At 38.8% G+C, this 14443-nt stretch overlaps 1 protein-coding gene across 1 annotated transcript in view; it reads left to right on the forward strand.

Annotated features, from left to right (window-relative positions):
* CCPG1 (cell cycle progression 1) overlaps positions 1 to 14443 on the forward strand; it is a 21216-nt gene continuing 6773 nt past the window's right edge. Inside the window, exons 1-6 of the mRNA XM_059858305.1 lie at positions 1 to 152; positions 4438 to 4509; positions 8363 to 8477; positions 8981 to 9060; positions 9268 to 9475; positions 13452 to 13706. Coding sequence (XP_059714288.1) covers positions 4450 to 4509; positions 8363 to 8477; positions 8981 to 9060; positions 9268 to 9475; positions 13452 to 13706 — 718 coding nt within the window. The 5' untranslated portion in view covers positions 1 to 152; positions 4438 to 4449. The remainder of the gene's footprint in view (positions 153 to 4437; positions 4510 to 8362; positions 8478 to 8980; positions 9061 to 9267; positions 9476 to 13451; positions 13707 to 14443) is intronic.

Genomic DNA, 14443 nt, shown 5'->3' on the forward strand with positions numbered 1-14443 from the left:
GGCGGGGCGCGGACTACGCTCGCCAGGGTGCTGCGGGCGCCGCCCCGCGCGCAGGCGCCGGCCCGGGCGGGCCGGGTTGTTTGTGACGGCGTCACCGGCGGCTGCGGCCGCGGCCCCTCGTCCGTGCCGGGCCCCGCGAGGGCCGCGCTCAGGTAGGCGGCGGGACCGGCCCGCGGGGGCGGCCGCCCTGCCCCGGCCCGGCCGCGGGGAGCTCCGGGGGGCGCGGCGGCTGCCGCGGGGAGGGGCCGCCCGGAGCGGGGCAGAGCCCGGGGCGCCGGGGCCGGGGCCGGGCGGCCGTTCCTGGTGCGGGGAGCGGGTGAGCGGGGCCGCGCGGGGCGGCGGCGCTGCTCGGGGGGCGAGCGGGCTTCGGGCGGCGGTCACCGCCGGTCCTGCCCCGGCCCCGGGCGCTGGCGTTTGCCAACTTCCTTCTCTGTCATCGTCTGCCGCTGCCTCGCCGGCTGATGCAAGGTGCTCTGTTTCATAAACAGTGTGCTGGCGCTTTAACTGCGCTCTGGTTCAGGTGCGCTGCAGGAACACCTGCGCGGTATAGGGGGTAGGGACTGACAGGGAATGCCCAGCCTTGCGGGAGCCTGGCTTTCCTTCATAACAAGGAAATATTCTGTATTCAATATGAGTTGCTAAATATATTCCAAGAGAAGAATGTTACTTAGGGGAAGAAATTACTACTTAGTAGAAATAATAAACTTCCATGAGAACCCTGAAGTTTAATAGCACTGAACCTGTTTTTATTTTTGTTTTGCAACAAGGAATCGACTGTAGAAGAGAACTGAGAGTTTTTACTTGGAATGACAGCGCAGCAAACTCTGTAGAACACATTCATGTTCCTCTTGGTGCCCATTACTCATCTTTGTCCGTGCTTATTGAATGTTGTTTTTTTAGTCTAGGAAATCCTTTTTTTAGATGATTGAGCTTAAGGGTTTATTTAGACTGGAATGGTCCTTCTCTTTAAGACTGGTATTTATCTTGCTTCACGGTAGATAAATAGGATGTGGTATCTCAGATTTATTTATATATATATATATATATATATATATCTGGGATAACTTGGTATTGTGTTATCAACAGTACATATGGTTGTAAGCTTTTCCACCTTATGCTTCTGGTTTACATTTCACTAAGGATAGGAAAATAGTTAATGCTTCTGAGTTCCTGCCTCCCTTTCCCAAATACATCCAAATTGCACTCTGAGCATAATGGATATTTAATTTGTCCAGACAGAAATTAAGAAGGTGATGCCAAAAGTGGCAATGAAAATACGTAGTGAGCATCCAAAACCAGGGCACCACGGCATTGGCTTTGGTTGGGTTTTTTCCCCAGTCTTTCCTTCTGCTTGGCCTGACATACAGGAGACCTGTAACACCCTAGCGTATCCTTCAGTTATCCCTGCTGTTCCTGGCCTAGAACCCATTAGTGTCATCTGGATTCATTAGGAAGGTTGAAGGCTTTATGTCTTTTTAATTCCTGCTAAAATCTACCTTTTTAAAAAAGTTGCATTCAGGAAGACAGTAGCAGCATTTCCAGCCCCTTTAGGCTGGTTGGAGAAGCATATTGGTTCTTAGTGGGTCTTTGTCATTTGCTGGAGAATCAAACTGGAGGAGATTGTGTGAGTTAGTCAGTTTAGCCATTGGGTTCAAATTAGTCTTCTGGTTTTCAATGTACTTAAGGGATTGAATTTGACCTTGGATTTAGTTATGATTATTGCATTTTATTAATCTGTTACAGAAATAAGCTGTTTAGCTGATGATTGAAGTTTAGGAATACTGTACCTAGGTAATTTTTTTATTAAAGCTTGTAGGTCTTTTAGATCTTTTAGATCTGAGTAATAAAGTGCTTTAATTTTGGTAACTGTTTTACATGTGTTTGTTTGCTGAATGTACCTGTAGGAATACATTTACCCTAGAGCTGCCCTTCAGTCTGATGCCAAGCTGTCAATCTATTGCAATTTGGCTAAATTTAGGAGTTCTAACCATAAACCTTAGTGTTCTTCTGATTATTATTTTTTATAGGTCCATTATTTTTCTTAATATTTAAAAATAATATTTAAAATATTAATTAAAATATAATATTAAAGTATTTTCTATTGTGGTGGTTTGTCACCTGTGTGCAGGTAAATATGCACTATTAGTGTAGTGTTCTGGTTGAATACAAATAAATAACTTCTAACGCAAGGCCATTTATCAAGACAAGTGAGCAATAGGAAATGATTGTTTTCTTGTTTATCTCTTTGTTTATTTAATATATTTTGACTATGTCAGTACCCAGGGAGGTCCTGAAACTTTTGTTTGGGATGGGAAGACAGGTGTTTATGTGGAGCCCAAAGCCATGGTTGTATGTAGAGAACAGAAGATACCTTTGGGTTTCTACAGTTACCTGTCAGTGTGTTTGTGTCTGGAGAGGGAGAGCAGGATGGTGTCTCTGTCATGTTGTCCAGGCCCGGGGTGAAATGCTGAGTTAGCTGGAGGAAGAGAGATGTTGCAATGTCCAGCGCAGAGTCTGCTGGGACAATTTGGGATTTTAAAATCTGTAGATGCACTGGAATCAAACTGTACTGGTGTCCTAAGGTTGTCTTTTAAGAATTCACTTCAGATTTTGCAAGGCAGCCAGTGATATTTCTGCCAGGTGATGGGTCTGGTGCTGGGAGTTCCCTTCCTGTGAAAGGAATGCTGCTGCTGGATGCCCAGTCAAATTTAGAGTAATTAATGACAGCAAGCAGATGTCGTTGTCACATGTCAACTCCAGAACTTCATCTTTGCCATTTGGGCATTTGTTATTTTGATGACTGAAGAAGTATGATTTAAAAATAAATCACGATTTAAAAAAAAAATTGATCCTTTTATACAGTGTGATTTAAAAAACCCAAACAACTCAAACCAAAATAGATGTATTCCCACCCCCTCCCAACCTGACATACCCTGGTTGAGATTCCAGGAAAAGCACTAATGAAGGAAGAAAAATATCTACAGGAAAATGACAACCATATTTAAAGTAGGGCTTTATAAAACAACAGATATTCAGTTTCTCTGTAAGTTTCATACCTAAGTTGATTGTTAGTGAATATTTGTGCTTAAACTATTGTTGTGATTGTCAGCATTGCCTTTTTTTACAGAGGAACTGTAAATATATTGGTAGAAGTTGATGAGGAACCAGTTTTATCTTAGAAAAACATGCAGTAACTACCATAATGCAGAGATATGAGACACATGTTTACTGTGTTTTGAGAGAAACCTAAATTGAATTGGAGGTTTTATATTTTGTTGTGCCAATTTCTAGCCACACTGATGTACTTAGATGTTCTCATTCAAAGTTTTATGTATAATTTCTGTGTTGAGAAACCAGGAGTGAAGGCAGGATTGATAATAAAGTAGAGAGCAAATAAATTTAAACACAGATGCTGTCCTCTGTGTTCTTACTGGAATTAACTCAGAGTGGGAAATAAAGCAGGTGTCTGAAATTCTGTGATAAAAGCTTTATTGAACCATGATTTCATTGGCTGTTTTATTATGTTGATGCATAATATAAAAGGCAATTGATTAGAAATTGTTCAGTTTTGGGAATATTTTTCCCACCAAGATGAATCCATAGTAATTTTTATATAACAACTCAATATATTTTTTTCTCAAGGAACAAAGAATGTTTTAAACTTCTTTATAAAGTCTTTTGCTAGTTAAGGACTTGAAAAATTGATCTGAATATGTTGTTAATGAATACGCTGTATTCCTGGTAAATTCCTGTAAAAAGGAGGAAAGATATACAGGCAGCTGCAGCTGGACAGTTCTCTTCTGAAAGTGGCTGCCAGTCATCTAGTAATACTATTTTAAAAAATTATACTTTGGGTTATTTTCATTCTGTTTTTGTAGTTGCCAGGTACTCTCAATTTTTCTCAGAATCGGTGTATTTGAGAGTACTTTAAAGGAGTGAAAGAAACAGGAAGCATTGATTTTGCCCAGTGTTGAAGAAAATGAGTTCTAAAAGATCCTAATCTGTTTCTTCTCAAAAAAACCCTCACAGTGTTTTTCTTGAGTAAACTGTAGTTTCTGTGCATGTAACAAAGCAGAAATTATTTCATGTTTTAAAATTTGTCTATAGCATCATTGTTTAACTTGAATTATTAATTTATTGACTAGCTTTGTGTGCGTGTGTCTAGTCTAAGAGCTTTTTGGCTGGCTGAAATAAGTATGTGCCTAGCAAAGCTAGGTATATTTACTCCAAGTATAAAGAAGATAGTTGGAAATAAGCACAAAAGAATATATTTTCTTTCTCAACTTTTATTTTGGTTTTTTCCTTGATTCCGGAATAACAATTTGTGTGTTAGTATATTCTTCTGTAACATCATGATTTCCATTCTTCTGTTTATTTTTCAATAGAGCAGTAAAATTGTGTGTCTTGCATATTAAAAGAGTCTACTTTTATCTGCAGTGTGCTTTGAAAATGTCTGAAAATTCCAGTGACAGTGATTCGTCTTGCGGCTGGACTGTCATCAATCACGAGGTACCCAGTTTCACAGTGGTGCAGTTCTGTCATTTAAGGCTATCTATAAGCAGTAAATACTATTTCAGCTTAGTAATTCTTGTTTTGTGTGGATCTTGCATACCAAAGAATATAGAAGAGCAATTTAGAAGTAAATAATGAAACTACTGTTTTAAAAAAATGTGTACTTTTACTATAGTTGATACAAATTTTCATATTTAAAATAACCTTTTTTTCTGCAAAGGTTTTACTTTGAAGAGCTGGTAGAATTTTAGTGGCATGCATTCTTCTGTTCCACCCTGCCTTAAAACAGCATTCTATGTAACTTGTCTGGTTTTGCTAATATATTTCTTCTTCTCCTGATAAATCTGTACCCTCACCAGAACAAAGAAATTTGGGAATACTGGGCAGGAAAAATATCTTGTGCAGAAGGGCATGATTCCATGATTTCCCCAAGTTTTTTCTACCACTAAGGTATCTGATCCTAATTTCAGCAGTGGCTGTTCAGGAACAGCCCTCTGTCCTTACAGAGTCTCCTTACAGAAAATTGTGTATATTCCACCACTGTCATGGGACAGGTGTCTGGATCTGCTGTTGGTTTCAAAGTTTGCATTGTGTGGATGAAATCAGTGCTGTCAGTGGAGTCTGGGGAGCAGGAGTCTTATGGCAAGGTCAGCCCTTAGGTTTGATCAAATGACTGCACTGGCTGCGCTGGTTGACACGGTTCCTTCAACACCTGCTCAGGTGCAGACACATGAATGTAGACAAGAAGAGTGTTTTATCTTCCCTTCCCACAGTGGACAAGGCAGGCCTGGGTTGCTCAGAATCCCTTAGAAGCCCTTCCTGGTAGTGTGGGTATCCAGTATCCTTTCCTCCTTTAGTCCTGAGGATTTCTGTATCTCTGCAGATCGTGGCTGATGTGTGAGTATAGGATGGGTGGGTTGGTTTGCTTGTTTGGTTTGATTCTTATGTATTTAGCATTGCCTTGTAAACTGAGGAGGCCGTTGAGCCAGAATCCTCAGGACAGATGGGTTGACAGTTTTTCTGGAATGAAATGACACTTAGGTATTGCCTGCATCTTCTTGTTGCCTGTCCCAGAAAAGAATTCAAGGACCAGTGCTTGGGCTGTTTCATTGAGAGGAGGAAAGTAGGAAAAAATGGCTGAAGATCATGCATGGTGTTCATCTGTTCTTCATTGCACACTCTCCTGTTTTGCAGATTATAATGAAAATGGGTAACTTGGAACCAAGCTATTACAAACCTGTGATTGCACTCATGTTTTGACAGTTCTGTGTCACAAGTGATACAGTTTGAAGTTTATAAATATTGGGCCATGCTTTCATTTCTGTTGGCAGCAAAGTGGTATTTAAGAGATGGCTAAAACTTCTTTTCCTTGTTTTGGGCTGGATGACAGGTTGGGAATCTTGTCACCAAAAGAAACAGAAAACTCATGCACTCCATTCCTCAAGGCCAAGTGGGCTACAAGAGTGTAACAGGCTGCTGGGCTCACAGAGTTCAGATAAAAGTAGAAGGATTTAGAGGTTGAGTTCAGCAGTTGAGTTATTCAGCTGTGAAGTGCAGACTTATTTTCATTCTTGGGATGGTTATTTTACACTGTAACTGCAAATGAATTATGCTGTCTAAATAAGTTAACATAACACAAGATTGTAGAATGGCTGGGCTTTGTCTAGTCAAAGCAGAACAGATTTCTGTGACATGGAGATTTTGAGTTCCCAGTTATTCATCTCTGATTCAGTGAAATAAAAATGGGCCAGCAATGGTGTTTGAGAGCTGCCATTATTAGCATTCTTCTGGTAGGACAGCTTTGAATCTGAGCATAAAGAAAGCAGAATGGGTGGGATGGCCAGGTACCCTTCACACAGCTCCTACCCATGGAGGGGGGATGTGGACTTCTGTATGCTGCAGTGAATTGATTTGGATATTTAGGACAGGGGCAGAACTGTGGGTTAGACAAATCTGGAGTACTGAGGCATGATTTTCTCCCATGCTGTTGTGACCTGTGTTGATGATGACACGGTGGAATCTGTTTGTGGACACGTTTTGCAGTGAGTTGAGGGGCAGGAAGTGGCTCTTGTCCAGCCTGTAGCTGCAGGGAGCTGGCAGCTGTGTGTGCTGCACTGAGTGTGGGCTTTGGACAGAGTAGCAGTGCTGGACTGCTCCTAAGACAGGGCTTGCTAATTTTGTGTAGGAGGGTAGGGAGGTGACAATATCTTTTCTTGACCTCTTTGCTATTGCTGAGATGGAAGGGTGATGAAGGTCCAGCATCCAATGAAGTGGATCAGAGAGTTCATGCATTCCCACCTGGGTGTTTTACCACGTGCTCAGCTAGCCCATTATCTTGGGTTTTTAGCTAAAATTGTAATCTGTCTTAAGCAATATTCCTGATGTTTTTCTTCTTGACGAGCCTGGGCAAACTGAAATGTTGTTGTTCTTATTCACAATTTAAGAAATGAAAGTAGTGGTTCTATCACACCAGAGAAAATTGTCACATAATAAACCTGTGTATCTATCTATAAAACCCAACCAACCCAAAACCCCCAAATAGCTTCGTATTTTCTTTCCTGAGATTTCACTCAGATTATAGTAAATTACTTGTAAATGAGAGGTGAATTTCTGCAAAGCACATCAAATCAAACTTGTGATACTTACCTAGCCAAAAGGAAAAAAGATACAAAGTGTTTAAAAAAAGAAAAAAGATACACAGTGTTTAAGAGTTTACCAAAGCAGTTAATTCTTGCAGCCTTTTAAAAAGAAACATAACTTTGTAACATGATTATAGAATGTATCTTATGCAATTCTTTTTGAGGTTTCTAATCTTCCTGAAGTGCAGTCTCCCTAAAAACAAAAGCATCCATGTTTGCTTGAGTCCTGAAATGAGACATCCAGGGAAACTGATCTGGAAGTATTGCTGCTACTGTAATTTCACACCTGCTGTTGCAAAAATAGCTATCTCTGTTTACAAAAACAGCTCAACTTATTTATGGATCAGAGTGACTTAGTGTTTTTTCAGTTATGTTTTGCATGTTTGTAGTTTGCTAATAGCCTTACTGGTGTCTCATCAGTATTTTTAAACCACAATTACAATATAAAGATTAAATATTTGGAATCGTCAAGCATTTTGCTTGACTTTAGTACCGTGCAGTCTCCTGATGTTGTTTATTTGCAGTTCCTGTTGTGCTCTAGTGTTGTTGCTGCCTGGCATCTGACTTGTAATGAAGGCTCCTTTCTGGATGAAAGACAGAAATCCAGTCTAGAGTTTGTATAAATATTTGGTTTTGAGGTGTCAGAGATGTACTATATACGCAGCCTTTCAAAATTTCTCACGGGAGTTGAGATGGAGTGAAGTTATACATAGTTTTTCCTAGTAGTAGTATTTATTGGAGCTCATGTTGATATGCTTGAAAGTTCTATTTTTGGGAGGGTGTGTGTGTTTGCATACAATAGATGGACCTGGGAGCAAGAATTAGATCCCATATTCAAAACCTCCTCTGTTTCTCTAAATTCCATTTAATAAACAGATTTAATAAAGACAATAAAAATAGTTCTTTAAAATACTCAGTGGAGTTGTTAATTAATGCCTCAATTGCTGTCATTTTTCCCCTTTAGAATTGTCCTTGTCTAACTTTTCTTAACCTTGCTCTTGAGTATTACACACTAACACTTGTTTCACTCTAGTTAATTAGTTGGTATTTCATTTGCTTTCTTTGCTCAAAGTTGTCTTCAGTTTTAAAGGCTTAGTTTTTCTGTTCCTGTTTCTATTGCTAATATTCTGTTTTATTTGTAACCCTTTCTTCCTACTTCACTATTGGAAACCCCAGTAACTGTAAAGTCCATTTAAACTTTTCACCTTCAGGGTTCTGACATAGAGACAGTGACCTCGGAAAATGGAAGCACAAATGACAACCATGAGTTTGTTTCAGAAGAATATGTTTCCTTGCAGGAAGAGGAGCAGGCAATTGATGTGCAAGGTAACATATTAAAAGAGAAGCAGGTTCATGAAATTTTTGACAACAATGCAACAATATTTGTTGTTGCATTGGCACAAAATTAGCATTTTCAATAGATTTTTATGTGCTTTGTGGACATCTGCAGGGTATTTGCTTCACCTGTGTTATGGAAAATATTCAATCATTGACTTTATAAAAGTATTTTTTCCGGAGATTTGAAGTTTCCTGAAATGTGAAATTAGTAGAATGTTCCTTTTGTCCATACTTTAGATGTGTTATAGAATAGTGTGCACTGGTGTTGCTGGAAGATAATTTTAAGAAGTGTTATTGATAAAAGAAGTATTCCCTAGTAATGTCATAGATCAAATAAGATACTTTGGAAGGAGCCATCAATGCTTGTACTCCTAAAATAATGACATTATGACACAGAATTTTAGCACTATATGAGTGTGGGCATAATTCGTGGTTGCTGCTTTTAATCCCATGTTTGTTTGCTTGTTTATTTCCTGTTTTTATTCATATAGCTCAGTGCAGCAATGATGAAGAGATCCCAGCAGTAGATAATACTCTATCTGAATTTGAGGAAACTCAGACAGTTCCAGAGGTAAATTACATTAACAGACTACATTATTTAGAAGCTTCTCTAAGCCCCATCTGTCAATGGCAAGAAATTGACAATGTTTTGAAGGCATTAAAATAAAGACTCAAATTTTTCCTTTCTTGAAGTTCCAACAATTTTTAGTTCTTTGTTTGTTTTAATTACTTCATGTTTTTTGTATCTGAATAATTCTCATACTGTCCCTTTCCCTAGGGAAATAAAGAAAAAGTTCCTGATGATGGGTCCTGTGTTGGAACTATTAGTGATGATTCTGACATTGTTACACTTGAAGCTCCAAAACCAGAAGAAACTCAGAGTCAGGAGGAAGCTCCAGCTGATGGTGAAGAAGCTCAGAGTTCAGAGGATTTTAACATGGGTTCCTCCTCTAGCAGTCAATATGCATTTTCCCATGTAGAAACTGGTAAGAGCAATACAATCCTAAGCAACTGTGCAAAAACGTCACCAGGGAAAAAACCCAAACTAATCTTTGGTTAGGGAGCTCTCTTTTTATGGAGAGAGGAAAAAAATAATGGTTTTGTTGAGTACATATCCATGTATTAGAGTTTTTCTTAACTCTAGTACCCTCTACAATTTTGTCTAAATGTATGTCTGCAATTTTTTAATTGAAAACAATCTCTTTCATGAAGTGTTCACTGTTTTAAATGGAAAATTGATTTGTAGCATATCTTGGAGAATTAAAATTAGTTTTAACTCATAGAATAATTGTAGGTTTTCTCTTGGCAATATTTTGGGCTTTATATAGAGTTGGCATAAAGGACTAACAAGTGGGAGAGGATTTTTGGTGCCATGAGGACTAAGCAGTATGACTACAAAAACTTTGTACCACCCTCATAGCTATGTAGTGTATTTATATATTATAAGATACTCCCAGTGCTTCACTGAAATAAACAGTGCATTATAATCGGGAGGAAGGGGATAAATATTTGTCCAATAAAGAACCACAAACAAAACCCCAACGAATCCAAACCAAAAACTTCTTGTTTTGTTGCTGTTCCCTAGTTCTTTAGTCTTCCTCTATAATTCTTTTTGACTGCTTGTTTGTAATCTCTTCTGTTCTTTTTATTCTCTCTGACACCTTTGTATTGCTGATTTTTATCTTTCAAATTAAGTTTATTATACAAGCAGGATTTTACCTAAAATACTGTTTTATCTTAGAGTAGGATACAGCATCATTAAACATTCATGTATCTGCATAGTATCCACTGGAAACAGAAAGTGCCAGCTTAGCATCTAATTATAATCAGTGAAGATTTGTAACAAAGCTGTCACCTTCTTTAAGTCTTCTGGGGAATCTGACTTAATTTTAAAATTAAGATTTAGTTGACTTTTCTCTTTTAGGGATGAGTTCTAAAAGTGTCTTTTTTTTTTTCCCCCTGTGTTTTTGTACACAAAAGTCAGTTGGCTGGAGAAGCTGTGGAAGATTCCTGATTGTGTAAGGGGATGGGGAAATGAGGTGAAAGAGCATGTATCTCGCAGTCTTCCTTTTCAAGGTGGTGTGATTACATTTGATCAGCTTGTGCAAAGCTGATTGCTTAAGGCTTGCATGGAGTGTTCTTACGATTTTTGATAGCAACCTGACTTGATCTTGTCAGTCATATTATAGACAGATGCTGAAAGCCAATCCTCACTGAAGAACTTGGCTTATGTATTTGTGTCTTATGTACTTCTTTAAAAAGATGTTAACCTTGCATGTAGGTTTGGAGCAGACATCAGTAAGGTTTGTAATACATTTGAATGTGTGTGCTTGATTGTTTCAATGGATAGTTCTTGTTGGATTCCAAGCCTTCCTTCTAACATAAGCTGATTTCATCCTGACCTTTAGTGTTGGACATTCAACTGACCAAGTATTGCAGAAATGTCAGGAGTACTTTTGCAAGTATTTTAAACACTGAAGTTTTAGAGGTGAAAAAAAGTGGCAACAGAAATCTTTGCCATCCACTTCCTGAGTGTTCTTTTGTGTTGGAAAAGAATGAGCCTCAGCTTCTTCCTAATGTAGATAGTAAAGCATTCTACAAGGATTTTCTGCCACTTCTTTCTGCAAACTGTTTAGGTTGTCTTCATCATGCAAACAGAAATGTTTTAATATTGCTTCATGAATGAAGTTCAGCCAGCAGAAGTACCCATATGCTACTGGGAACTGTACCTGAGCTGTATCTGTGCAGAAATATCAACTGACTTAATCTGATTGCTTGTATAGATCTGACACTTCAAAATCACAGTAGAAACTAGGATTTTGGGTTGCTATTGTGGTCACACTTGGTTTCCTTTGTAGTCCTTTCCATCCTGGTACTGCTAGAGCACAGCTTTGTACTAAATTCTTACAGCAGCTGTAAGGCAGTGTCATTCTTGCCTGAAAGTATAATTGCTGTTGACAACTTGACTGTAAGTGCTTATGAATGGCTTTAAGTATCTTACAGCATTTTTCTTTCTGATTGTCTTTTTTTTCCTCCTTTCCTATTCTTTGCTGTCCAGTGTGTATCAAAGAATTTTCCCATTTGGCTAGAAGCAGCTCTTACTCCTTAACCACTTTTGTATTCCATGTGTGTAAGATTCTTTGATTGTTGAAAAACCCTAAAAAACCCCACAGATGAGCAAGAAAAACACCTCTTACTAAGTTTGTCCTCTATATTTCTCTATAATGGCTGACCTCTGCATTCTAGGAATGCATTCTGAATTTTGTCTTTGTTTTCCAGGATTGGGAAGTATGCATCTGCTTAAATGACTGTGTCTAAAATGGTGTTCTTCTCTACTAAGCAACAGAAATTCATTTGAGTGTCTGCATGTCAAAGTCACTGTTTAAGTCTGGTTTGACTGATTTACTAAAATGGAGATTTTTATTAAGGGAGGAAGTTGTTTTTCACAATCTGTCATGTTGCTTGTCCATGGACTTAGAAATTAGAAATGTTCCAGATACTAATTGATAATCTTTTCTGGGCTTGGTGCAATCACCTCTGTCAAGTTGTAATTTATTTTAAGTGAAAATCTTAAGTGGTAGTGCATTTTATAGATAATAGCTAGCACTGCTTGGCATTCTTGTGTGTTCAGTGATGTGTGCATGGCTTTGCTCAAACAAATGATTTTTCAGTTATGAACTGTTCAAGGACAGCCTTTCTATATTTGTATTTTTCCATTCTGAGTAATGATGTCTGATAAGAGAATGAACAACCATATTTTAGGAGGGGCATTAGCATTGTGTGACTGTGAGCAGCAAAATTAGTGTCCAAACAGGAACACTTTGTCATGTCTAGAGACTTCACTGATCCCATTAAAATTATTCCAGATGTGAATTAGGTACAGAATGTAGATACTTGAAAGCTAGTTTTCCACCCTACTACTGCTTCCTCTTGAGATTTACCTTGCACTTGAAATTTACACTTTTAAAGGAGGGAGATTAAATAATAATTACTTATATACTGGATTATATAAATCTATTTACAGTATATGCAGCAAACATTTGTACAAATGGCAACAAGCAATTACAGCTCTGTTGTTATTGTCCTGGTTAGAATATGTGGCTTTTGAGCCATTAGAACATGAACATACAAATGGTATAATAAATACAATTTTGCAAAAAAATCTATAAAAGGTATTTTTTTAAGGTTAGAATTTGTTCTTATTGCAAATCTTGTCCAATTTACCAAAACCTCAGTCAGAAGAGTGTTGGGAAAGAGCAAACAGAAAAGCACTAGAGTGGATTTTTTCCTGTGCAGTAATGGTTGAAAGTGGCTTTTTTGAAAGGTGGGTAAAGATGTTAACAGGTAGTATATGGTAGATATTAAAAGTAAACAAAATTGCATATTTAAATAAATATATATCTTGATTTTGAATATTTTTAATAGCTGTGTTAATGGAACTGTAATGGAATTTTTTCTGCAGTTGCATGCAGATCACAGAATGAAATTTTTTGAGGGTATGTAACAAAACTATGTCTGTCTTCTAGGAGGCCTTCTTTTAGCAAGCCTTTATATTGCTCTTTCATTATTAAGTATTTCAGTTTTAATGGCTGCAAGAGGGAAAACTGAGTTCTTTGTCGTTCTACTTCACAAGAATTTGCAGGGGCAGTACATGTAGATGCTTTAGGAGGCAGGGTTGACTGAAGCACTTTGTATTGAGTGAATGGTAAGGTATGGGGAAATGTCATACAGCTTTTTAGTGATGATTTCTTGATTGTCTATCATTTAGTTTTAAAAAATTAATTTTTAACTTTGAAGAGCACACATTCCTTGCATAATTTCCAGCACAAACCATATCATTAGAATTTTAATTTTGTTTTGTTAATGTTCTCAAACACCAAATCTATTTTACGTAAATATTGTGGATCCTGATAGTCCACAGACCTCAATGCATTTTAACCACCGCTGTATGTTGCTTTTCAGTTTTCTCATCCCAGGCCAGCCCCGAGGAGTCCAGCAGCGATGAAACCAGCAGCCAGAGCAGCCCGGCCGTGCGCAAGCGGCGCCCGCGGAAGCGCGGGGTGTCGGGCTCCGAGCCCGAGGAGGCGGCCCCGGCGGAGCCCGAGGCGGAGCCGCCCCGGGACGAGCAGCAGCAGCGCCAGTTCGGCAGCGGCCTCAACAGGTGCATCATCCTGGCGCTGGTGATCGCCATCAGCATGGGCTTCGGACACTTCTACGGTGAGTTCAGGGAGAGCAAGGCACACAGAGTCCACATCTCGTGTACCAAATGCTGTTTTGTTGTGACTTCGATGTTTTCTCTTGTTCTCTGCTAACAACCTTGACCTAAAGATGAGAGGGAGCAATGGCAGCTGTAGTGGTAATACAGGGAGGTCCTTCAGCAGTGCAACTGTATGTAAAATACACTACTTTGTACAGTCATGGGGTAAATAGGGATTTTTCCTGAGTAGCTCTAGTTTTATATGAAAATATGCCTTTCTAAAAAGACATGTGATTCAGTTGGAGATGGGGGATATCGTTCTCTTTGGATTTGGTGTTGACTAATTGTTAGGGATTTCAATCTTGGCACTTGTTTTGAGATTCATATTAATTTTCACTTGATCCCAATTTTTTTTATTTTTAGGTAAACCTGAAGGTAAGAGCCTTGAGTGACATACTGTGGATGCTGTGCTTGCACTCAGATTTACTTTTTAAACCATGTGTGTGTATCTGTACACACACATCCATGTATGTATGCATACTTACATTGTGAAAATAATTAATCAAGTTTCAGGAATTGCTGATGCATGTGGGATTGTAGGAACAACTAATCCAATTATACCAGCACAATTTATGTAGTAGTAACTGGTGTGAAAACTGTTGGATGAGCATTGGCATGCTAGAGGCATAGAGGAGCACAGTGACCACACCAGTCTGTGACAGTGCTTGTGGGGGAACAGGAGATTTCAGTTGGTAAT

This window comes from Haemorhous mexicanus, chromosome 13 (genome assembly GCF_027477595.1).
Source record: "Haemorhous mexicanus isolate bHaeMex1 chromosome 13, bHaeMex1.pri, whole genome shotgun sequence".
Lineage (NCBI taxonomy): Eukaryota > Metazoa > Chordata > Aves > Passeriformes > Fringillidae > Haemorhous > Haemorhous mexicanus.